Below are 25,710 nucleotides of genomic sequence, written 5' to 3' on the forward strand. Positions count from 1 at the left end.
ATGAGTACGAGTTAATGTAAAAAAAACATGTACAAAATTATACATAAGTTTTATAAGAAACTAGCTTTAAAATATGCAATTTCAAGAAGCTAAATGTGCAAAAAACATTTTCGAATCTCGAGTATTTATCGGTTGCATCTTTGAAAACAGCCATTCTTTATATACGCCAGGACTAAAATTTAAAACAATTATAGTACTAGTAATCTAGACTTCAGAAGGATGACGAAATAGTAAAATCTCAAATCTTTTCAATTCAAATCTTAACTGCAAACCATTAAATAAATCAGTTGAATAGGTACAATATAAACCCTGTTGGGTATTGAGAAACACGATGAGAAACTCTTAACAAGAACTATCAAATGACAAAATTTCTCACCAAAAGGATCAGCAGGCGCCCCTTTGAACACGACCCGGTAGTTGGTGAGAAACAGCGCGCCGTCGGCGGGCAGCAGCGCCGCGCGGTCGCCGCGCCCGTCCGCCGCCAGCGCGCAGCGCAGCGCGCCGCCCGCCAGCGCCTCGCCCGCGACCAGCGGCGGCGGCGCTATCCGCGGCTACAATACCACGCCATATTTATATACATACATACATACATAAAATCACGCCTCTTTCCCGGAGGGGTTAGCAGAGACTACCTCTTTCCACTTGCCACGATCTCTGCATACTTCCTTCGCTTCATCCACATTCATAACTCTTTATTAACTATATTTATATCTTATATAGAAAATTCTCGTGTCACAATGTACGTTCCCGTACTCCTCCGAAACGGTTTGACCGATTCTCATTAAATTTGGTGAGCGTGTTGAGTAGGTCTGAGAATCGGCCAACATCTATTTTTCATACAGCTTAGTGAAAAGGGTTGTCCACCCTTAATATTTTTTTTAAAGTAGAAATTACTTAAAAAATATTTATATGGCAAAACAACGTTTGCCGGGACAGCTAGTATATACATATACAATTAAAGATCAAAACCTCTTTTGACCTTTACAATTCCAATATTGGTTAGGTTTACTAAAGGTTGCGGAGGTCAGATGGGAGTCGCTTAGTGTTAAAGCCCTTCAGAGATATGAGGATGCAACCGGAACTAAAGCTAGTAGGAAAAATACAAGTAAGGATCAAGAAACCTTTGCATTGTACCACTAAGGGATACATACTATTTATGTGTGTTACCTAGCTTCACGGCCAAACTATCTTCTCAATCGCACAGATGGCGCTAGACAGCGACACTGTCAAAGTGGGTGGTTATTTTTATGTAACATATCTATACGATTACTTCGAATGTTGTATTTAAAGGAATAGGCAAATCTATAGTGCTGAGTTTCTTACTATGTATGTTAGGTGCCTATAGTTTTCACTACCCTACATACAGACTGTAGACAGAGCCAACAGTTTAGAAGAGACTGAAAGGCCACGTTCAGTAGTTTGGCTTAATAATAGAATTGAGATTCAAATAGTGACAGGTTGCTAGCCCATTGCCTACCCTACCTTAATTGTAATTGTAATATTTACAGTCTGTTTTGAATTGAATTTGGAATGAAACATTGCTATTTTATTTTAAAAACTAGCTTCCCCTCGCGACTCCGTCCGCGCGGATGTCGGTCTTCGCGTGGATGGTTTATTTCTCCATTTTGAGTAATTCTGACAATGATATCTTAAAAATATCTATTGGACCCAATTACGGCTAGGCCTATAATAATTAAGGAGATCCCTCTATTGAGCTACTGCTGTTTAGTTCGCGTTCTGTAGTAAGTAGTCCGGTCAATTTAGACCAAAAAATAAGAATGAAGCTACATTAATTCCCATCAAGCTGAAAATTAGTTTAATTCTTTAAACACAATCAAAAGCATTATTTCAAAATTCCCCATGATTGCGGTTTAAGGAAGAAAAATTACCTAAGGTCAAAGGTAAAAAAAATGGTTTTTCACGATTTTCTTCAAAACGGTAAGTTTTATCGGAAAATTACCTCAGACATAGATTGTAGATCATAAAGTTATCTATAAAAAGGAATCAATATTTTTTTTCAATAAAGCCACCCTTTCTGAGATATAACGATGAAAAAACTTGCAAGCATCATAATATGCATAAGCACGTCTCGTATATACTCTGTGTAGCAGTAACATAAGTAAAAATATTGTTCTGTCGGTAATTTTAACTTGAATTCAAAATATAAAATATACATAAGTATAATGAAACCCAGTCCCTTCATTTATACTGTAGTGAAACCTTGAGACAACATCTGTCTCTCTGTTTAATTGTGTACGTGGCTAGGGTCGTATAGGTACCTGCTTTATCTCAGAAATTTTAAATTTTTATAATAGTAACTATAATAATCTATAATTGTAAATAAAATACAAAACTTTAATAATAGTAGTCCTTGCGGGGATACCGTTGACGGCTATGGACACCACGGCCTCTCATGCCCTAGGAGTGCCGACCGTTTAGGGCGCCATGCCGCCCTAAATAATATAATCCTCCGTGCTCTTGCCACCATCCATGTTCCAGCCGTTCTAGAACCAAACGGTCTGGCTCGGGATGATGCCAAGAGACCGGATGGTATGACTTTGGTACCCTGGATATTGGGGCGGCCTTTGGTGTAGAATGCTACTTGTGTCGACACACTTGCGCCGTCTCATCTTCAGGTTACTAAATCTAAGGCCGGTTCTGCTTCAAATGAGGCAAAATACCTCAAAAGGCGCAAATATGTAGGTATCGGTAATACCTATACTTTTTAAACTTTTGGGGTAGAAACTCTGGGACCGGGGGGCCTATTTGCCCATCAGCTTTTCCGACAATTGTCGAAAAAGCTGATTGAGGTATCTCAATTGACAATTGTCGAAAAAGCTGATTGAGGTATCTCTTGACCGGAGGGCTGGAAATTATCTGGCTCAGAGAATCAGCATTGCCATTCAAATTGGCAATGCAGCCAGCCTTCTGGGCACACTCCCGCATGTTGATACTATGCAGGGACTCTACAATTTATAAATTAAATTTTTGTTTGTAGTCATCTTTTTTCTTTCTTTTTATAAGTAGTTTTAGTTTTAATTTGATTTAATTGTAATCTCTATTATTGTCCTAAGATGATTTTCTTCACTTAGGGTTATTCTAATTTTTTAAAATAATAAATGCGAAAGTTAGTCTTGAGTGCCACTGAGTAGTGAAAACACGTGTTTATTCTAACCTATTTCAGACTTTTTCAAGTTTAATATTAAAAAAGGTAAAAAAAAACGCGCTAATAGTACACTACCTCAGAGGTGGCTTGGAAACGTGTGCATATTATGACGCTTGCAACTTTTTGCGTCGTTATATCTCAGAAGCGGTAGCTTTTTTGAAAAAGTTATTGATACCTTTTTTATAGATAACTTTATGATCTACAATTAATGTCTGAGGTAATTTTCCGATTTGAAAAACTTACCGTTTTGAAAAAAATCGCGAAGCACCCTTTTTTTCACCTTTGACCTTGGATATTTTTTTTCCTTAAACCGGAATCATGGAGAATTTTGAAATAATGCTTTTGATTGTGTTTTAAACAATTATACTCTTTTTCAGCTTGATGGAAATTAATGTAACTATGTAGTATTTTATTCATAGTAATTAGTAGCGGCCCGCGTGTGCCGCAAACGGTTCAAGCTAAATCCGACTTTCGGCGCTACAGTTACGGCGCTGAATCCACTGCGGGTAACGTAACGTGTGTTCGCGGTTTTACAGAACAACGTCTATGGAAAAACTGAAAAATTAAGATTTTTTTTCTTCGTTTTTTTCCAGGATAAAAAGTATCCTATTTTATGCCCAGGATAATAAGGTATAATTATACCAAGTTTCATTAAAATCGAACCGTTAGTTTTCACGTGATGCCTGAACATACAGACAGACAGACAAAAAATTTTTTAATCACATATTTGTGTTTGTTATCGATCCAGTGACACCCTCTGCTATTTATTTTTTCAATATTTTCAATGTACAGAATAGGCTATTACACTCTTTTTTGAAAACTGTTTTAAATCAATCCTGAGACTGTGTTATACCTATAGAATTTTTATTAAAATTTTTTGAAGCCGAAAAGTGCTCTAAAAACGATTTATTATTTATGATTTTGTATTTTCGCGCGAAAACGCCATCCGCCATGCTGTTTTGACTCGTGACGTCATACTTTTAGTAAACAATACAAAAAATAGGTTATGTTGCATTGGTTGTGTAATAATTTACCTATTATAATTGTGTATTGTAAGAGAATGTTTAATACAATAAATACTTACATCGCTGTTTTAACATTTCTTAACTCAGCAGAACAGAAATCGGGATTGGACGCAAAAAATTTCGCCACCATCAACGTATTAATCCTCGGTAGATTTATATTGTCTGCTTTCACAAAACCGTCTTCCATGATTCTATTAAATTATTAAAGAGTAAAAACCCAAAAACGTGATAGAAATTTTAAAATTTCAAAATAAACAGAGCCTGACATCATCAATATGTTTTCGATTCGATATTTGTTTACTAAAAGTATGACGTCACGTCAGTACCCAACATGGCGGATAGCGTTTTCGACTTTTGAAGAACAGATTAAAAAAGAGGATTTTTTAAATTGAATTATAAAATCCATATTGCACTTTTATGAATAATGATCGATGTTTTTCTTTTATTTTTTACAAAATCTATAAGATACGTGCATTTTTATATTTTTTTTTACATGGTGTAAAATAGCCTATTGACCCTTCTACAGATTTATTATATGTATAGATAGATACTGTCTTTATATAACTAAGTATTGATTTTCCTATGGTTAGAACACATTCCTATAGTTAGCGAGTAACAACTCGCAATACCTACTTAATTAATATATACCTATATAATTCATACTTTCGACAGAACCTTAACAAATGACTTAATATTCCCCCCTAACCTACAGAATACTAGATATAGGACAGCTAACGCCGCAACGCGCACCACTGTGAAATTGCTGTCTCAAGTTTTGTGGACCGCATCAACCCGCATTAGAAGTAAAACATGTGCTAGTTAGCTTATTGGTTCGAAAATTCTTCAATCATTATGCAGTAATACAAAAGTTTCAATGAACACACACGCGGTAAAAAATTAAATCAAAGAATCACACAGTTTTCTTTTCTTTTCTTGCTAACCTCGTATCATCTTTGCGTGTTCAAGTTAGCTATTATGCTTCAAGTGAAACGCATGAAGCAGTCAAATATTTTGGCACTATTTATTACTTATTTTAAAATTAACAGAGAAAAAACTTAACTCTTCCGACAAGAGTTAGCTCTTTAATTTAAGAAGAAGATAACTTATTTATTTCCAGTCTGAAGTTTCGTTCCCAAACCTTTTTGATAGTTGAATTTACTAATTCTTTCGATAAGACATACAAAAAAATCTAAATATAAACAGACTTAGTGGAACATAACATATTCTTTATTTTACTTCACAACAAAACAAATAGTCATAAACAATCGTTAAATAAAACCAAAAACATTACTCAAAAAGAATAAAGCACCCACTATTATAGGGTCCCTCAGGGTAGTCACCTGGGCCCTTTATATTTTCCTTATTTTCATATACTACCTTCTGAACTGGTGGTAGTCTTCTGCTCTCTCTCGCCACGGCGTCCAGCGTCTCCAGGTGCATGTGAACCACACCGGGGATCATCTGGTGGAGACATCTCACGTGCTCCGCTGTCACACCGCCTTCCGTACACACCTATTGTAATTTTAATTAATTAATATATATTATTTATTTTTAAACATTACCCAGTTCAAGCATTATCATCAGACAAGGATATATAGCGACCCTCGAATTAGTAAGGCAATCAATTATTAGGCGATTTTCAAGTTTGTCATCTAACTTTTTAAAAGACTTTTTTTACGCAAAGCAAGTTTTCAATTTATTAGTTTGACTTCAAACACTTTTAACGGGTTGTTTTTCAGTAATTTCTTGACTTAATTTAGCTAATCAAGTTAGGCGTAATGCAGAATACTCTATCATAGATCATCACTATAACCAATTTCAATTCGAAATTATTTAATTATTAAATACCTTATCAACAAATCTGGAGACCATTTTGATAACATTGTTCCCGGCTTCGCCAGGGTCAGCCTCTTCGAATCCAGACTCCGCATCGGCACTATCCGATTCCGCTACACTATAATAAAAATATTTTAGATTCAATTCTCACCTATGTGTTTACCCAAAAGAGTAATGCCCTGACTGCAAATATGAGCAAAAAATTAGCTAGAAAACAGGAAATCACAGAACTATCTGATAATTTATTTATATTATTACTAGCTGTGCCCGCGACTTAATCCGCGTGGAATAGTTATTTTGGGCATCATTGAAGAAGGATGAATAAGTTATTATTTCTCATAAAAAGTAAAGGATAAAAATTGATTATTGTGGGTTATCCTTAAGAGATAAACATATATCATTGCGGACTTTATTGTACACCTTTTTAAGGTTTACAATATTTAGTAGTAGTTCGAGTTTATCCAGCGTTTGCTTGTTTATTTACGACTACATATTAGAAATCTTAAAATTATCAGTGTTTCTAATATATTAAGCATTTTATATATATACACATATAAACCTTCCTCTTGAATCACTCTATCTATTAAAAAAAAACGGCATCAAAATCCGTGTGTGTAGTTTTAAAGATATAAGCATACATACAGACATACATATGCCGTGTGGTTCCCGGCACCAACACAAAAAAGAATAGGACCACTCCATCTCTTTCCCATGGATGTCGTAAAAGGCGACTAAGGGATAGGCTTACAAACTTGGTATTCTTTTTTAGGCGTTGGGTTAGCAACCTGTCACTATTTGAATCTCAATTCTATCATCAAGCCAAATAGCTGAACGTGGCCATTCAGTCTTTTCAACACTGTTGGCTCTGTCTACCCCGCATGGGATATAGACGTGACCATATGTATGTACAGACATACATGTAGTGATAGTGATACCTGTTGGTGATGCTGTTGCTGGCGCGGTCGTCGTCGCCGCGGTGGTCGGCTCGCCGCCCGGCGCCCTCTAGCGGCAGCAGCAGGTACACCATGCGGTTCGCGTAGTGTATCGCCTGGCTGTACAGCGTCGATTCCTCGCTCGCTATTAGTTCTCTCTGTTTTTCTGTAAAAAAAAAAACAAACAAAAATAAAATCGAGATGCTACAGTCTATTATATTATAGCTATAAGTAGTGTAGTTAATAGGAGAGCGGCGTCTCCTGGCACAGGCGTAAAGCTTAAAAGGAGGCACCAATCTACAACTGTGTTACTTATGTAAAGAGTTTTTGAAAATATATTTTTTTTTTATTATTCGCTTAGCTTAGCTTCAAAGACGCCGCCGATCAAAGGCGATATTAACTAAGCGAATACTATACTAATTATTATTTTGTACTGGAGTTTTGTCTGGGACAATTTTCTGTTTCTTTCGAATGACTTAAAATTTAATAAAAAATGTACAGAATATTTTTTGGCTGCTTGTTTCGGTTTACTAGTTTCTTTGTTAATCGTTTTAAAACAAAAACTTATTTTGCCTCAAATAGTTACATATTCTATCATTAGGACTGCTGGCTCTGTTTACCTCGCAAGGGATATAGACGTGATTATAAGTAAGTATGTATATAATATATATAAAAAATTCCTCACCTTGAGGTAAAGTTGGCCAGAGCCTCATCTGTTCCGCTGCAATTTCCAACGCACTGGGCTCCTGCGCTTTTAATAATATGTACTCGTCATCGTCCCTGAAAATGTCGCAATTTGATTAGTTTCTTGATATTTGTGCCGTGTGGTTCCCGGAACCAATAAAAAAAGAATAGGACCACCCTATCTCTTTCCGGTCGATGTCGTTGAAGGCGACTAAGGGATAGGCTTATAAACTTGGGATCCTTTTTTGGCAACCTGTCGCTATTTGAATCTCAATTCTATTATTAAGCCAAACAGCTGAAGTGGCCAATTCTTCGTTCTTCATTCTCGTCTTTTCGAGACTGTTGGCTCTGTCTACCCTGCAAGGGATATAGACTAGGACTAATATACCTATCATACTCCTAACCTAAGCGCTCTCATTTCCATCGCGTTTGTTCTACTTCACAGTATATACACTTAGATTTAATAAGGCTTCCATGATTATAACCTGAACGCAACTTGAAATACTTTGTGTCGAGAGAAAAATAGACATATACAAATCACAATTCGTTTTACAGCGATGGTTTAAATAATCAAGGTTATGTTAGGTTTAACGGCCTCTGTGTCGCAGCTTCAGTCACGTTTGTCTGTGACACCGGAGGTCCCGGGTTCGAATCCCGGCCAGGGCATGATGAGAAAATAACTTCTTCCGATTGGCCTGGGTTTTGGGTGTTTATCTACATATATAAGTATTTATTATAAAATATAGTATCGTTGAGTTAGTATCTCGTAACAAGAGTCCTTAACTTACTTCGAGGCTAACTCAATCTATGTAATTTGTCCCGTATATAGATATAGGTATTAAATCATAGGTACCTCCATCACCGCTTATCTTCCTACAATTAAATGTAGAAAACTTATCAAATCTACAATTTTTTTCATTGCCCACAAAACACATTTGCATATAAAAAAAAAATATCATAGGTACCTTGGACCAGGCACAGCGTGATGCGTAGGGCTCTGCAGGTACAGAGCCTTGATGTCTCTCTGGACGTCTTGGTAAAACGCCGCCTCCCAGAACTGCTGGCTGGTCCACACTGGATGTTCCTGAGGGGGAAATGACGAGGATAAGAAACGGGAGAAGGAATCAACAGAATATTTAGGCCAGCTACTGATGTTAAGAAATTAATCTTTCACTAGCTTTTGCACGCGACGTCGTCAGCGTGGTTTCTTTTTTCGTAATAAATAGTTGTTTCTCAGAATCAACTCTCTCTCTGTGCCAAATTTCATCAAAATCATTTCAGTGGTTCAGGAGTGAGAGCATGACAAATCGACAGACTTACTTTTGCATTTATAATATAACATACATACATATAGTCACATCTATATCCCTTGCGGGGTAGATAGAGCCAACAGTCTTGAAAAGACTGATAGGCCACGTTCAGCTATTTGGCTTGATGATAGAATAGAGATTCAAATAGTGACAGGTTGCTAGACCATCGCCTAAAAGAAGAATCCCAAATTTATAAATCGATCCCTTGGCCGCCTTATACGACATCCATGGGAAAGAGAAGGAATGGTCCTATTCTGTTTTTTATCGGTGCCGGGAACCACACGGCACATTAATCTATACATATAATAAAACAGAAAAAATAATTTGTCTGTACATTTAGTATTTTTGACTGAAATGGATAGAGGAACACTTAGAATGAATAATAGAAAGCAAAAATTCGTTTACTGAAAAATTCGAAATTTATGCGGTAGAAATCGCGGGCAACAGCTAGTTTATAATATACATTAGTGGGATTATAAACTCCACTTACCTGTATACACATGTAAGCGTACTGGATGACGCCGGTGCAGAGTTTGCGACAGTATGCTGTCGCTAGCGGCAACATGGCCGCCGCTATGGAGTGCTCGTCGAGCGGACTCGTCAATTGTAGAGCGCAGTTCATTAATCTGATGAAAATAATAATAATAAATAAAGCAAAAAAAAACACTCACTCACGTACCTACTCACTCTCAATCGCGATATCTCGAAAAATACTAGGCCGAGAGAGATGAAATTTGACATGCAGATAGATGCTATTATGTAAGCGATCGCTAAGAAAGGATTTGGTATGTGGATTTGTTAGTGTTATCAAACAATAGACCACCGCACCCTGAACATGTTTCAGCTCTTATATATAGATAGATAGATAGATAAAATCTCTCTTTATTGCACCATAAAAGTAAAACATACAAAACAGCACAAAACAGATATATGTAGATGGTACAAAGGCGGACTTATCGCTAATGTAATCTCTTCCACTCAACCTTTGGGTGAAAGGAAACCAAACAGGAGATTAGCGTTAGCGCAGAGCAAGATAAATAAATGTTTAAACATAATAAAATGCACACAGAATATATATAAATACATACAAATACGCATAAATACACAATAATAACATATACTTAGTATAGAGTAGAGAGATAATGAGACCTAACGAGATTTTTGAAACTATCAATATATATACATATATTTATTTGTTATTCTTATACTGTCCTATTACTATTTTGCATAAAGCGATCCCCATTTTTTTGCACTCGAAATAATTAGATGCCATGTCTAGCATCAATTTAGAAACTATTCTCTCTGCTTAATGACATCCCACACCAATAACAATGCACAGATTATATCAAACGGCTCTTAGTCATGAACCAGAATATACTTTATATATCTGCCGGGTGTGAGCTATGATTGGCAAAGTTGTAGCCATGTTGGTGTCACTCCTCTGTGTTCTTGTGTTGTTCACGATTTCGGAGGCCGACGACAAAATGATTGTAAGGTTTCCATATATACCATAGAGTTCAGTTTCTCGTAACACCATTACCTCGAAGTACCATTACTTCGAGGCTAACTCAATTTGTGTAATTTTTCCCGTATATATGTATGTCTTATATATAAAATTCTCGTGTCACAATGTATGTTCCCGTACCTACTCTTCCGAAACGACTTGACCGATTCTCATGAAATTTTGTGAGTATATTGAGCAGGTCTGAGAATCGGCCAACATCTATTTTTCATACCCCTTAGTGATAAGGGTTGTCCACCCTGCTGAACGTGGCCTATTGGTCTTATCGAGACTGTTGGCTCTGTGTACCCCGCATGGGATATATATGTAATTATATGAATATAAGTATGTACAATCCCTATTCTCAAAGTACGAATATTCCCTTTTTACTATTCCCCATAAATAAATAAATACATACGGGACAAATTACACTGATTGAGTTAGCCTCGAAGTAAGTTCAAACTTGTGTTACGAGATACTAACTCAACGATACTTTATTTTATAATAAATACTTATATACATAGATAAACATCCAAGACCCAGGCCAATCAGAAAAAGTTCTTCTCTCATCATCATGCCCTGGCCGGAATTCGAACCCGAGGAATTCCGGGAAATTTCTATAGGTACTCTAAATTACATGACAAGTTTCTATTTCCTATTTCCGACTGTACTTTGCCTGTAACGCAATAGTTTAATTAACGTTGATTAAATGATATATAACCTTTATGATACTTTACATGATTGCATTATAAAAATGGCAACCATGACAGGTTAATGACTATCATCCATCAACATTTCACACTTATCACGATGTCATTCTGTCACAAATTAAGGCTACCTATTAAGGTTCCGTACTCCGAGGACATTTCTCACTAGATAGATAACACTTCCAATTTGTGCCAATAGAAAAAAAGAAATGGACCACTCCATCCCTTTCCCATTGATATTGTAAAAGGCGACTAAGGAATAGGCTTACAAATTGGGATTTCTTTTAAGCGATGGGCTATCAACTTGTCGCTATTTGAATCTCAATACTATCACTAAACCAAAAATCTCAATGTGGCCTGTCATCAGTCTCATCGGAACTTCGGCATATCGACATGGTTATATGTATGTATGTACATATGCAATAAACAGAGGCATCTAATCAAGGCACGGAATCCTAACATTATGTCAGTTTTCCCCACAGATAGCATCTACATACAGACATGACACGTAAAGGTACATATTTAACGCAGCATCCTATTTATTATTTTTGTAGTCAATATGTTGAAGACAGCTGTGTGTGTTTTTCTGTGTGTAGCTGTGGCGACAGGCGATGATGGATTCGTTGTGTGTGATAGTTTATATATATATTTTTCTATAACCGTATATACTAAAATATGAGAGCATTAGTGGACGAGTGAAATGACCCTCTCCTTCATAAATACCAAAGCATAGAGGGGCAAGCTGTCCGTTCGTTTACTCAATTATAAAGAGTACCTGCTTTCAAATGCCAATGTGGCAATCCCAACTAATATAAAAAAATGCGGAAGAAACTTTGTTTGTTGACTCTTCACGCTTTACCTACTGAACCGATCTTAATTAATTTCGCGTATATATATAACTAGCTGTGCCCGCAACTTCGTCCGCGTGGTATAGTTATTTTTGGCATCATTGAAGCCTAAAGGATGAATAATTTTCCCCATTTCTTTCACATTTTCCTTATAGTTGCAGCTTAATGTTATATAGCCTAAAGCCTTCCTCGATAAATGGTCTATTCAACGCAAAAATAATTTTTCAATTCGAACCAATTGTTTCTGAGATTAGCGCGTTCAAATAAACAAACAAACTTTTTAGCTTATTTCTGAAAAAAAATTATTCATCCTTGAGGGCTTCAATGATGCCCAAAATAACTATTCCACGCGGACAAAGTCGCGGGCACAGCTTGTGTTTGTAAAAAATAATTATTTTTAATTTCAGTCCAAGGGTATGTGGCATTTTGTCGCTATAGAGGAATGCGACAATCCCGAACTGTACGAATTGAAGTGGTCCGTGGCGAAACAGAAGATATCGCGAACGGTAGAAATATACAACGGCTCTCTGAATTTGGACTTTGTATTGGATAGCAGCTACTCTGTAAGTATTTCATGTAGCGACACTTACAAAAGAAAACAGTTCTGATTTCTCAAATCAAATCCCACGGAATATTTTGTTTTTTTTTTTTTTAATTTTGGTTACACATCTAGTAGCCTCAATGTCCTCAAGATGTTTCTAATCAGCGTAAGGTTAGCACACCAACTAATGTACAATTCAGATAAATATCCCGATAGGATTGAAAATTAAGGACCCGAAGAAAAGTACCCGAAACCGCCGAGCTTGCATAAAGAGAGTTTTGAATGTGGATGAAGCGAAGGAAGTACGCAGAGATCGTGGCAAGTGGAAAGAGGTAGTCTCTGCCTACCCCTCCGGGAAAGAGGCGTGATTTTATGTATGTATGTAGGATTGAAAATCTGTGCATAACATTTATTTTAGTCGAGCACCATAACTGTCTGAACATTGACTATATTCGAAATGACATGTTCAATAGCTGAACGAATGAATGAATGAACGAATTTATTTAATTTTCAGTTGCACGTGGACGTAGCAAAACAGACAGAGGGCGGATGGAAGGACTACAATATGATAAAGCATGATTGCATGCTGTGTTTCTGCAAGGACAACGGCGGTAAAAACGTGGAGGCGTTCATGGGCTGCATGCAAATAGAATCCACTGATGAGATACCAGCAGTACGTATAACATACTAGAGGCCGCCCGCGACTTCGCCCTCGTGGGATCATTCCCGCGGGGACTCCCGGGATAAAAAGTAGCCTATATGTTATTCTGGGTCTTCAGCTACCTACATACATACATACAATCACGTCTATATTCCTTGCGGGGTAGACAGAGCCAACAGTCTTGAAAATACTGTGAGACCATGTTCAGATGTATGGCTTAACGATGGAATTGAGATTCCAATAGTGACAGGTTGCTAGCCCATCGCCTAAAAGACAAATCCCAAGTTAATTAGCCTATCTCAAAGTCGTCATCCATCGGAAAGATATGAAGTGGTTCCAATTATAAGGTTCTTAACAAAACAAGTACCTACTAATAATAACATCGAATTTCATCCCGAAATAAAGTATTGTTATCTACCGCCAAAAATAAAAAAAAAAATTACAAATTCTCATAATGCAATGAAAACGTTTCAGGGCGCGCACTCCTGTTCCGGATTCCAGATTGAATTCTGCGATTTACCAGAGGACGGCATAATTGGGGAGTTCAGAGCCAAGGTCACGACTATAGACAGGAATGGTGTTATAGTAGCGTGCGCAATGTTGTACGCCAATTTTACGGACGAAGTCTGCGACAAGGAGGAGGAAGAATAAAATTTGTTGGAAAAGTTGCGTTTAGTTTTTTTTTATGTGCACCATTATTAATCTATTTTTATTATTTATTTATTAACGTAGGTACAAACAATTATATACAGAAGTATTTAATAAGTTTATAATAAAGGTGCTATTTATTTCAATAGAAATCTCTTCCAGTAGACCCATGAGAGGAGAGATGAATATATAATCATCTATATTTCTGATAACTGACTATTCTAAATTCTGATCGACGTATATCTATAAACCCACAATCCCGCTGAAAAAGAAACCGAACCAAAATGTATTTTTGAATATTACAATAAAGCACACTTTAAATATAAAACTCAACATTTTGACAGTTAAGGATTGTGTGCTTTATCGCAATACATTAAGACTCAATTTTAAAAATTTCGTTAATACCCTATCCCGCGGGCGCTCCTGATAAATCCTCTCTTAATGCACCCCAAGACCACAAAAGGACCGAAGCTAAGCGGAGAGATGTAATTGGTAATTGAAATAACTAAATCTTATTGGTTACTTAAAACACATCTCATCTCGTCTCCTCTTTTGTGGAAAACTGGTCTAATTTATGGCACTAACTTTTCAATAAAATATCTGGTGTCATGGCAAAATAAGCTACAAGCGACTTCCGTTTGATAAAATCTTGTTCATGTAATGTCGTTGAAGGTCAATTGTACTAAACATTTTGATACAGATATATATGTACATATATATATGCATATAGGTATATTGTCATTGATTCATAAAACTGTGCCTATTGCAAGGTGCATATGTTCGAATCCTACAAATGTTTATCCGTAGGCGCCTGTACATGACAATTGTTTGAGATAAATATGAATCCCCCGATTTACAAACCAAGGTTAGAAGGTGGTCAAAGTTTCTCTGTAGTCGACTGTACCAGTGGTAAGTACATTAGTTTCAATGCTAAGCGATTGACGGTCTTAATGATTATTATGATAATCGATAAAAAAAATATCGATTTAAAAATGTTTTTACTAACAATACCTACTTGTTGTGTTCGTATATTTGTTAACCTTCTTCTTTCAAATCGTATACCATCCAATTTCGTAACTTCGTGTCTCATCAAACCATGACATTGGCATATCACCGCAAGTCCAGTAGAAGCCATAATATAGAAAAGAAAGAGAGAAAGAAACTCCAATTCCGTAACTTCGTGTCTCTTCCAACGATGACATAGGCAGAATCACCGAAAGTCCGGTGGAAGCCATAAAACAGAAGAGTGTACGGTGTGAGCTGAGTGATGAACGGCACCGACCTGGCCAGCAGCTCGAACTGCTGGTGCTGCAGCAGCTGCTTGTTGCTGGGCAGGCGCGCGGCCAGCTCGGCCACCAGCGCGGCGCGCGCGGCGGCGGCGGCCAGCGCGCGCAGCACGCCCGGGAACGCCTTGCGCGCGTCCGCGTACCGGCCCTCGAAGATGGCCGCCACGCATGCGCGCAGCACCTGCAACGGTGCCCACATACATATGTTCACGTCTATATCCCTTGTGGGGTAGACAGAGATAACAGTATTGAAAAGACTGATCGGCCACGTTCAGCTAATTGGCTTAATGATAGAATTGAGTCTTTTCAGGAGTGCCCTGTGGTTCCCGGCACCAATAAAAAAAAGAATAGGACCACTCCATCTCTTACAGGGTAGACAGAGCCAACAGTCTAGAAAAGACTTTCTAGACTGTTGGCTCTGTCTACCCCGTAAGGGATATAGACGTGATGATATGTATGTATGTATAGAATTGAGATCCAAATAGAGATAGATTGCCAGCCCATCGCCTAAAAAAAGAATCCCAAGTTTGTAAGCCTATTCCCTTAGTCGCCTTTTACGACATCCATGGGAAAGAGATTGAGTGGTCCTATTCTTTTTTGTATTGGTGCCGGGAACCACACTGTACATATAGATATCACTCTTACAATAATGCGAATGTGCCAAGTGTGAAACGCTCGGACTCGTTTAATATAGAAAAGCTATGCCGCTGACGCCTTAGATTATTTTTGTAGTTCCGGGCCAAGCGGGTCAGAGGGCTATCGATAAACACTTAGAACAATCCCCTTTGCCAAGTGTGAAACGCTCTAACGCGTTTAATATAGAAACGCTATGTCTGACGCTTTAGGTTATTTTTCCACTAAATACCACATAGTGGGTAGAATAAAAATATTGGCCTCTGTTTTTGGATAAATTAATCTATGGCCTATGCCTTTTGGCGACAGCGCTTGCGCATCTCGATTAACATTTGGTTTAAGGGGCTAAAAATAGAAGAGAGAAGATATTGTATCCGTCCGTGTAATTAACGTCCAGTGAAAATGTTACAATGTAGTTAGTGCGCCGACGCAGGTGTAAATCGAATCGCAAGTTCGACAGCTCAGAGGTCAAGGGCAAACTTAGTGGTTGAAGGTTGGTTCTAATGAGCTTCGTAAATTGATACTGACCTCCAGTCTCCTGGCGGAGTTGCTGAGCATCATCAGCTCGTGGTCGGCTCCCGTGGGAGGAGCCGATACCGGCACTATACGAGGAGCTGGGCCTCGTGTTGGTATGACCCTGAGGGATAAATACTATTAGTATTCCCTTAGTATCCCTTGCGGGGTAGACAGAGCCAACAGTCTTGAAAAAACTGATCGGCCACAATAAATTCAAATAGTGACAGGTTGCTAGCCTATCGCCTAAAAGAAGAATCCCAAGTTTATAAGCCTATCCCTTAGCCGTCTCTTTCGACATCCATGGGTAAGAGATGGAGTGATCTTATTTATATTTGAACCGGGAACCACACGGCACTTATGTAACAGTGACATCAAACGCCATGCGTAACATTGCACTCATTAGAACTTATATCAGTGTGCTGTGTTCTTTTCAAGACTGTTGGTTAAGTCTATCCCGCAAGGGATATAGACTTGATAATGTATTTAAGTCTTCTTTTTCCTCCAGGCTTTAATCCCGGTTGCATCCTCACTTTTATGGAGAGGAGAGTCTTATGGTATGCCTTTGATCATGAATTGTGGCCTATTGGTCTTTTCGAGACTGTCTTTTCTGTGTACCCCACAAGGGATATTGATGTGATTCTGTATGTATATTTGTATGTATGATTGTATGTTTGTTTGTATGTATGTATGTTTGTATGTATGTATGGATGTATGTTTGTATGTATGATTGTATGAATGTATACAGGCTGACACTTAAAACAACTGCATCCTTTTAAACATCGACTATACCCATGCTTCTGAGCCGTTTGAGCCTATTTTTATTTAAATTAAACGTCATCATTTTCACATTTAAAAAACCCTTTAAAACTACGTCACACGCTTTATTAAAGACCAATAATACAATTATGTATGTATGTATGTGTGTATACATAACATATATAAACATATGGTCACGTCTATATCCCTTGCGGGGTATCTTGTATGTGTGTATGTTTGTAAGAATGTATATATGTTCGTTTATATGTATGTATGTTTGCATGTAATGTGAGCAAGTAGTATCCGCACTTGGCGCCGTCGGCGAGGCGCGCGCGCAGCAGCTCGGCCACGCGCGCGGCCGCCAGCGCGGGCAGCGGCGGCTGCAGCACGCGGCCCGCCGCGCCCGCCGGGGGGCGCAGCACCCGCTGCTGGAACGGCTGCGACAACCAATGTATCATTCTTATACTACATGTCCCGACAAAAAACGTCTGTTTTGCCATATACTTGACGGCCTCTGTGGCGCAGCGGTCTTACGCTTGTCTGTGACACCGGGGGTCCCGGGTTCGAATCCCGGCCAGGGCATGATGACAAAAGACTTTTTCTGATTGGCCTGGGTCTCGGATGTTTATCTATATAAGTATTTATTTATTATGAAAATATAGTATCGTTGAGTTTGTATCTCGTAACACAAGTCTCGAACTTACTTCGAGGCTAAATCAATCTGTGTTATTTGTCCAAAAAAAAATATAAATAATAGCGAACAAAGTCTTGTACTAGACCTAGTTGTTACGAACTCCTTTAGAGTGTTCCGAACTTCTTTGTAAAGAACAAACATTTTGTAAATTAAAATAAGAAAAATAAGTAAAATAAATGACAGTCTGTATTGAGCGTGCATCATCTTTTCTTTACCAGCGCAAATATTTTATTATTTTCAGCATATTTCCTTTACTTGTATAGTACAACTCCTTAAATGAAAGTCAAAACTATATCATACCTGTGGATTAGGATTCTCGTTGAGGTGTAGTTGCATGGCCAAGTCTTGTATGTGGACCAATTCTAACTCTGGATTCAACGACTCTAATCTCATCTGCTCTGGTAAATTCCTGAAATATATTTTTAAAGATTAATAATTTTTTTTTATATACAAGTGAGCCTTACAGCTGAACGTGACCTTTCAATCTTTTCGAGACTATTGGCTGTGTCTACTATTTTGTCTGATATTGACGTGACTATATGTATGTATGTCAGTGAGGGATGAAACATTTTAATTCAGTACAGTCTATACATAAATCTATTTAAAATAGCCAATACATAAAATTTTTTTTTTTTATTATTAATATGAAAATTTCATATAAGTCAATTAATTTGAACAATGTTTGTTTGTAATATCTTTATTGCATAGATATTTACACAGTAACAAGAAAATAGAATATAGTTATAAAAGAAACAAATCACTTGCAATGGCGGACTTATCCCTTATCTTATGTATTCTCTCGTCCACATTTCTATAGGATAGTTGCGAAGTTGACGGTGTTGAAGAAAATGCTGCAGTGCAGTATGTTACCGCTTCTTCTGCACTGGACGCTTTGGAAGCGGCAGTAAACGTAAGTTTTAAGTAATTTATTTGACGTCAATCAATGTTGTGAAACCCAAAGATATGACAATTATTAAGTGATATGAAGAGTCCCGTAATAATGAATAAAAATTTTGAATTTGAATAAATTTAGTACTTCATCCGCGACCTTTTGACAGAAGGCGGAGTTGAAGTACTGACTAATGTTACCTCCTAAACCGTATAATTAAGAATAAGCTATTCTATACTAATATTATAAAGCTGAAGAGTTTGTTTGTTTGAATTATTTTTGCGTTGAATAAACCATTTATAGAGGAAGGCTTTAGGCTATCTAACATCACGCTGCAACTATAAGGAGCAAAGAAATAATGAAAAATGTAAAAAATAAAAACGGATAAAATTATTCATCCCCCCCAAAATAACTATTCCACGCGGACGAAGTCGCGGGCACAGCTAATACAGTATACGAATACTAACTGCACAAGTTCATCCCATATATCCGTAGGCCTCCAAGGAGGTCCTCTTTCAGCGACCAGGCCGTTGAAGAACATGGAGTCGAGAAGGCGGACTGCGAACGGACACTGCGACAGCCCCCGGCTGCCCAGGAAGCCCAGCTTGTGGAACGTGAGCACCGGAGACGGATGTATGCGGATTATAGTCAGGCAATGTCTGAAATCAGAAAAATTGTACGAGCCGAGGCTTATATAAACTTAGGATTCTTTTAGTAGTGCCGTGTGGTTCCTGGCATTAATAAAAAAACAAAATAGGACTACTCCTTCTCATTCCCATAGATGTCGTAAAAGGCGACTAAGGGACAGGCATATAAACTTGGGGTTCTTCTTTTGGGGCGATGGGCTAGCAACCTGTCAATATTTGAATCTCAAGCCTATCATCAAGCCAAACAGCTGAACGTGGCCTATCAGTCTTTTCAAGACTGTTGGCTCTGTCTACCCCGTAAAGGTTATAGAAGTGACTGTATGTATGTATTTTTCTAGTAGGCGATGGGCTAGAAGTCTCAAAATGACTCGTTCATATTCACTTACCTATAACCTTGCAACAACTTCGCCAACGTCCTCATGAACACAGCCCGTATCTCTTTGTCCAGCATGTGAGGGGGAGACGAGCTGGGTGGTGGGGGAGCGAAGGCGAAGTCACAGGACCTCAGCTCCGGCTGCAGCACCAGGGCCAGCGAGTGCTGGAGGGAAGACAGCAGCCTCCCCTCGGGTTGGGGGATGTTGACGCCCGCGGGTATGTGGAGGGAGCCCACGTCGAGATCAGCCACTATCACGTCCAACTGAAATGTACACATGTTATGTTTACTTCAGAGCTGAGAGAATATTAGGTACCTATGTGTGCCGTGTGGTTCCCGGCGCCAATAGAAAAAGGAATAGGACCACTCCATCTCTCTCCCATGGATGTCGTAAAAGGCGACTAAGGAGTAGGCTTATAAACTTGTAATTCTTCTTTTAGGCGATGGGCTAGCATCCTGTCACTATTTGATTCTCAATTCTATCTTAAAGCCAAATAGCTGAACGTGGCCTATCAGTCTTCAAGACTGTTGGCCCTGTCTAACCCAAAAGGGATATAGACGTGATTATATGTATGTATGTGTAACACAAATATGTAAACTTAAACTTAAGCGCCGCCTAAGTTATTGAAGATTTAGGTATGTAGTGGAAATATAGTATTGGTTGACTAAGCAAATATATAAAAAGAGTGTGGAGGGAAAGGTCGGAGTGGGAAGGCCTAGACGAACGTATCTTGATCAAATTAAGGACGTCCTGGCAAAAGGTCAGGTCAAGAGTACCCGAAAGCGCTAAACTTGCATGAAGAGAGTTGTGAATGTAGATGATGCGAAAGAAGTATGCAGAGATCGTAGCAAATGGAAAAAAGTAGTCTCTGCCTACCCCTCCGGGAAAAAGGCGTGATTTTATGTATGTATGTGTAGTGGAAATATACTATATTAAAGCATCAAATCAAATCAAATCAAATCATCTTTATTGTGGTACACATGTTTTACATAGATCTTAAATATATAATAATAAATGTTTCAATGTGTCCTATTCTTAACAAAACGTACAATATAGGTATAGCTGTTATTGGGGATCTAATTCATAAATTAATATCAGAAATTAAAATTATAAGCAGTTCTTCAAATAATCCATAATAATAGCATTAAGATTCATTAAGTATTAAATTAAATTAGTCAACATTTAAGTGAAGTATTAAAAAATAAATAATAAAAAATTGGTCAAAAAAAAATTTATTTACAAAAAAAAATATTTATCTGTCAAAAATTCTTCTATACTATAATAACATTTATCAATCAGGATATTCTTTAATTTGGTTTTAAGAGGGTTATTATTAAGGTCTTTTAAAGAGTCAGGCAACTTATTATATAATTTTGGACCCAAGCATACTTCTATGTTTAATAATTAATTACAGTGTGTAATTATCAACCAATCAATTCATCATTCAATCAGAATTCCAGACTATTTGAATCACAATTCCATCAGCAATCAATAAAAATGTCTCCCACTCACCAATTCCGAGACCTCCTCCTTCAAACTGGAATGAACGCCGATCAGGAACGGCGTGGGCGTCGCCAGCACCTCGGCGAGGCCGCACGGCAACAGCGGAATGTACACGTGCGCGTAACGGAACGGAAACATAAGCGCAGCGAGCGCTCGGCAAGCGGCCGCCAAGCGAGCGGCCGCGAGCGATACCAGCAGCACTTTGTGCTCGCTCATCACTGCGCACCAGAGCGTAACCGAGTTGTGTATACCTAGAAATGAGATAGGACATAGGTCTTAAAGTATTGAATAAATAAAGTGTACAAGATATATGTACAATACGCGTAACGGAACGGAAACATGAGCGCAGCGAGCGCTCGGCAAGCGGCCGCCAAGCGAGCGGCCGCGAGCGAGACCAGCAGCACTTTGTGCTCGCTCATCACTGCGCACCAGAGCGTAACCGAGTTGTGTATACCTTGAAATGAGATAGGACATAGGCCTTAAAGTATTGAATAAATAAAGTGTACAAGATATATGTACAATACGCGTAACGGAACGGAAACATAAGCGCAGCGAGCGCTCGGCAAGCGGCCGCCAAGCGAGCGGCCGCGAGCGAGACCAGCAGCACTTTGTGCTCGCTCATCACTGCGCACCAGAGCGTAACCGAGTTGTGTATACCTAGAAATGAGAGAGGATATAGGCCTTAAAGTATTGAATAAGTAAAGTGTACAAGATATATGTACAATACGCGTAACGGAACGGAAACATAAGCGCAGCGAGCGCTCGGCAAGCGGCCGCCAAGCGAGCGGCCGCGAGCGAGACCAGCAGCACTTTGTGCTCGCTCATCACTACGCACCAGAGCGTAACCGAGTTGTGTATACCTAGAAATGAGAGAGGATATAGGCCTTAAAGTATTGAATAAGTAAAGTGTACAAGATATATGTACAATACGAGTAATAGAACGGAAACATGATTACAGCAACCAGCTGAACTACCATGCAGGTGAACCTTTTACCCTTTCTTAGGAACACTCATAATAAAAAAGCAAGTAATTTACTTTTAATTGCAGCCCAGCATTGCAGCTTTTAATAGCAAATTGCAACCCAACAAAGCAAATTCGGGTCATGGATTTGACGGCACTCACCAAAGCATAAAGAAATCTATACTATAATGTACTGTACCGTACTGTACTGCACTCCACTTTACTGTTCTGTACTGTACTATTCTGTACTGCACTGTACTGTTCTGTTCTGTACTGCACTGTTTTGTGCTGTACTATTCTGTACTGTGCTGTTCTGTACTATTCTGTACTGTACTTTTCTGTACTGTACTGTTCTGTACTGTACTGTTCTGTACTGTACTGTTCTGTACTGTACTGTTCTGCACTGTACTGTACTGTTCTGTACTGTACTGTTCTGCACTGTACTGTTCTGTACTGTACTGTTCTGTAATATTCTGTACTACTCTGTACTGTACTATACTATAAAAGAAAAATTAATTAGTCAATTCTCCACTCACCCAATAACCTAAGCAGCATATGTACAGCTGTGTTTGTGACCGGCATAGGCGGCGCTGCGGGCGGCTGTAAGGCCTGCCGGTCTCCCGCGCCGATGCTGAACCGAACTTGGGGCCCGCCGGGCGGGGGCACCAGGATGCAGCCGAGCAGGTTACCCACCAGGGTCTCCAGGGGGACACCCAGGTTCTCCACCCACACCGTGTAGATGATGCCGAGACAGTTCTGTAATCATGTTAAGAGTTATCAGGTAATTAGATGTATAATATTATATTGCAGTTGCCAGTGCAGATTTTAACATGTTTAAAGCTGCAATGTATAAATGTACTAGAGGCCGCCCCGCGACTTCGTCCGCGTGGAAACCCAATCATCGTTATTCTGGCTGGTAACTACCTACGTACCTAATTTCATCGTAATCGGTTCAGTAGTTTTTGCGTGAAAGAGTAACAAACATCCATACTGACATACTCACTAACTTTCGCATTTATAAAATTAGTAGTAGGGTTTAAATCCTCCCTTAGTCGCCTTTTACAATAGACAAGAAGTGGCCCACAAAAAATGTTGAGAATCACACGGCATATAAAATAAAATATCCTATGATAATACTAATATAGTTCTTGTGGTTCCCGGCACCAATACAAAAAAGAATAGGACCACTCCATCTCTTTCCCATGGATGTCGTAAAAGGCGACTAAGGGATAGGTTTACAAACTTGCGATTCTTTTTTACGCGATGGGCCAGCAACCTATCACTATTTGAATCTCAATTCTATCATTAAGCCAAATAGTAAACAATAACGTGGCCTATCAGTCTTTTCAAGACAGTTGGCTCTGTCTAGCCCACAAGGGATATAGACGTGACCATATGTATGTACGTATGATAACACTATAGTTATATAACGTGACTTACCCTGAAGGTGTCTATGTAGTCCTGCCTGGAGACTATGACGAGACATTTGGGCGCATACATGATGCTGTGGTGGGTGATGTTCGGTACTGGCCGGGCCGACTCCAAGGACTCCTCGTCCTGGAAACAAAAACATATTTTTGTCAAAAAAATTCTCGTGTCACAATGTTCGTTCCCGTACTCCTCGGAAACGGCTTGACCGATTCTCATGAAATTTTGTGAGCTGATTAACTAGGTCTGAGAATCGGATTTCGGATTCCTCTTGTAGGCGATAGGCTAGAAACTTATCACTACTTGACTCTCAATTCAAACATAAAGCCGTAAAAGCTGAACGTGGCCTTATTATTCTTTTCAAAACTGTTGGTTCTGTCTACCCCGCAAGGGATGAAAAAAAAAATGAAAATTATTTATTACCTGCAAGTACATAACACAGTATAAACATTTCTTATAGCTATTTACATTAATTAAGTACATGTATTGCAGACATTTCTTAGCAAAAATAACCTAACATTGGTTTCCTCACTAGGCAAGCCTGTATCGAGGAGACCAGAAACAACTAAGTATTAAAGAAATTATTTACACCAGAATTCTCAGTCAAATATAAGTTACATTATTCGGTGCTTTTTATAATAAAAACATTTGTTATCTTAAAGAACAACTATTTTCTCTGTTTCTTCGTACGATAATGTTGTTAACCATTTAAAAATAACTTTGCGAGCCTGAAATGCAGTTCTGGTCTTAATGTCACACAACTTAACTATATGATTATAAATATGTATTCCAATGTAATTTCCCAATCTTTTTGCAAATTTAGTGTTGACCACAGGAGTAGGAACTCGAAAAACTCTACGAGTTAACAAAAAATCATAATTGCTTGATATTAAAACTGCTTTGTGCATTAGTAATGAAGTATTTAATATAAAGAGTTGACGCACGTTAAGGACCCTAGCCTCTTTGTAAAGTGTTGATGTCGGGTATCTGTAAGGCTTGAAAAGCATTGTCTTCAGGACAGCGCGTTGAGCCCTTTCTGCTCGAATAAGGAAAGTTTTAGCAGCACTTCCCCAACATGAGATACAATACACAATAATAGACTGACAGAGCGCATAGTATATTGTCTTTAAGGTGTCGATATCAGCAACATTTCTTAATTTTCGCATCACACTAACCACTTTCCTTATTCTAGCCGAAAGAGCTTCGATCTGATTTTTATATGAAAGTTTCTCATCAATGTGGACACCCAGATATTTCAGGACTTTAGTGTGAGTAAGCGTATCACACTGACATATATTTGCACTGCATGATGGGTTATGAATTTGTATTTTCACTCCTGCCGCTCTGGGTGCCGATGTAGCAGTTTTATGAAAGCACAAGTACATGGTTTTTTTGGTGTTTAAAGTCAGTAAGTTTCCTTGGAGCCACTGAGATATTAATGCCATGCCATTTTCGGCAGTAAAACGAACTTCCGACCATGTCGAACCATAAAATATAAGTGCAGTATCATCTGCATAACACAATACGTCAGAATTTGGGATGTTTATTTCAAAAATATCATTGATGTATAAGAGGAACAATGTTGGTCCAAGTATACTGCCTTGCGGCACTCCAAAATTAATGGGCATAATGCCACTAGTGTTTTGACCAATCCTAACACACTGTCTCCGATCCATCAAATAACTTTTAAACCATGCCAATGTAGTGCCACGGATACCCATTGACTCAAGTTTCCTAAGCAGAATATGAACAGAAACGGTATATAGACGTGACTATATGTATATTGGCACGTATTTATCATTTTTTCTAACCCTATTAAGAATGTCGTTGACAAAATTATATACATACATAATTTTGTTCAATCCGACATTCCCACACATCGTCATCATGATAAGCCTAAAAACAGAGTTAATTAAATAGTGAAATTAGCGCGTCATTCGCGTGACACAGCGCCCTTTTACCGGGAAAGGGAAGACGAGTGAATGAGGGACATCCGACATTAGCATTTTGTAATAAAAAACCATAAATTTAAATAACTAGCTGTGCCCGCGACTTCGTCCGCGTGGAATAGTTATTTTGGGCATCATTGAAGCCCTCAAGGATGAATAATTTTCCCCGTTTTTTCATATATCCCATTATTTATTTGCTCCTAACAGCGTGATGT

The 25,710-nt window shown here is 38.5% G+C and overlaps 2 protein-coding genes across 2 annotated transcripts in view; one reads left to right on the top strand and one right to left on the bottom strand.

Annotated features, from left to right (window-relative positions):
• LOC106136609 (myotubularin-related protein 13) overlaps positions 1-25,710 on the bottom strand; it is a 71,867-nt gene that overhangs the window by 18,211 nt on the left and 27,946 nt on the right. Inside the window, exons 4-19 of the mRNA XM_060950214.1 lie at positions 23,559-23,675; positions 22,655-22,874; positions 21,167-21,408; positions 19,667-19,917; positions 19,101-19,292; positions 18,045-18,153; positions 17,360-17,487; positions 16,307-16,415; positions 15,142-15,326; positions 9,444-9,579; positions 8,609-8,727; positions 7,645-7,739; positions 6,963-7,125; positions 6,040-6,145; positions 5,569-5,703; positions 377-551 (exon numbers count right to left, since the gene is read on the bottom strand). Of these exons, the coding sequence (XP_060806197.1) occupies positions 377-551; positions 5,569-5,703; positions 6,040-6,145; positions 6,963-7,125; positions 7,645-7,739; positions 8,609-8,727; positions 9,444-9,579; positions 15,142-15,326; positions 16,307-16,415; positions 17,360-17,487; positions 18,045-18,153; positions 19,101-19,292; positions 19,667-19,917; positions 21,167-21,408; positions 22,655-22,874; positions 23,559-23,675 (2,482 nt within the window). The remainder of the gene's footprint in view (positions 1-376; positions 552-5,568; positions 5,704-6,039; positions 6,146-6,962; positions 7,126-7,644; positions 7,740-8,608; positions 8,728-9,443; positions 9,580-15,141; positions 15,327-16,306; positions 16,416-17,359; positions 17,488-18,044; positions 18,154-19,100; positions 19,293-19,666; positions 19,918-21,166; positions 21,409-22,654; positions 22,875-23,558; positions 23,676-25,710) is intronic.
• LOC132903104 (uncharacterized) lies at positions 11,728-13,862 on the top strand. The gene is made up of 4 exons (XM_060950461.1): positions 11,728-11,786; positions 12,417-12,572; positions 13,065-13,223; positions 13,686-13,862. Exons 2-4 carry the CDS (start codon positions 12,426-12,428, stop codon positions 13,860-13,862), a joined length of 483 nt encoding a protein of 160 aa, XP_060806444.1. The 5' UTR covers positions 11,728-11,786; positions 12,417-12,425.

The sequence above is a fragment of the Amyelois transitella genome, chromosome 21 (assembly GCF_032362555.1).
Source record: "Amyelois transitella isolate CPQ chromosome 21, ilAmyTran1.1, whole genome shotgun sequence".
Lineage (NCBI taxonomy): Eukaryota > Metazoa > Arthropoda > Insecta > Lepidoptera > Pyralidae > Amyelois > Amyelois transitella.

Bases quoted from the DNA above. Each gene is read 5' to 3' on its own strand.
- LOC132903104 (XM_060950461.1), top strand. From the start codon at position 12,426: ATGTGGCATTTTGTCGCTATAGAGGAATGCGACAATCCCGAACTGTAC. The intron at 12,573-13,064 runs GTAAGTATTTCA...TTTAATTTTCAG, and splicing joins TATTGGATAGCAGCTACTCT to TTGCACGTGGACGTAGCAAA. The intron at 13,224-13,685 runs GTACGTATAACA...AAAACGTTTCAG, and splicing joins CCACTGATGAGATACCAGCA to GGCGCGCACTCCTGTTCCGG.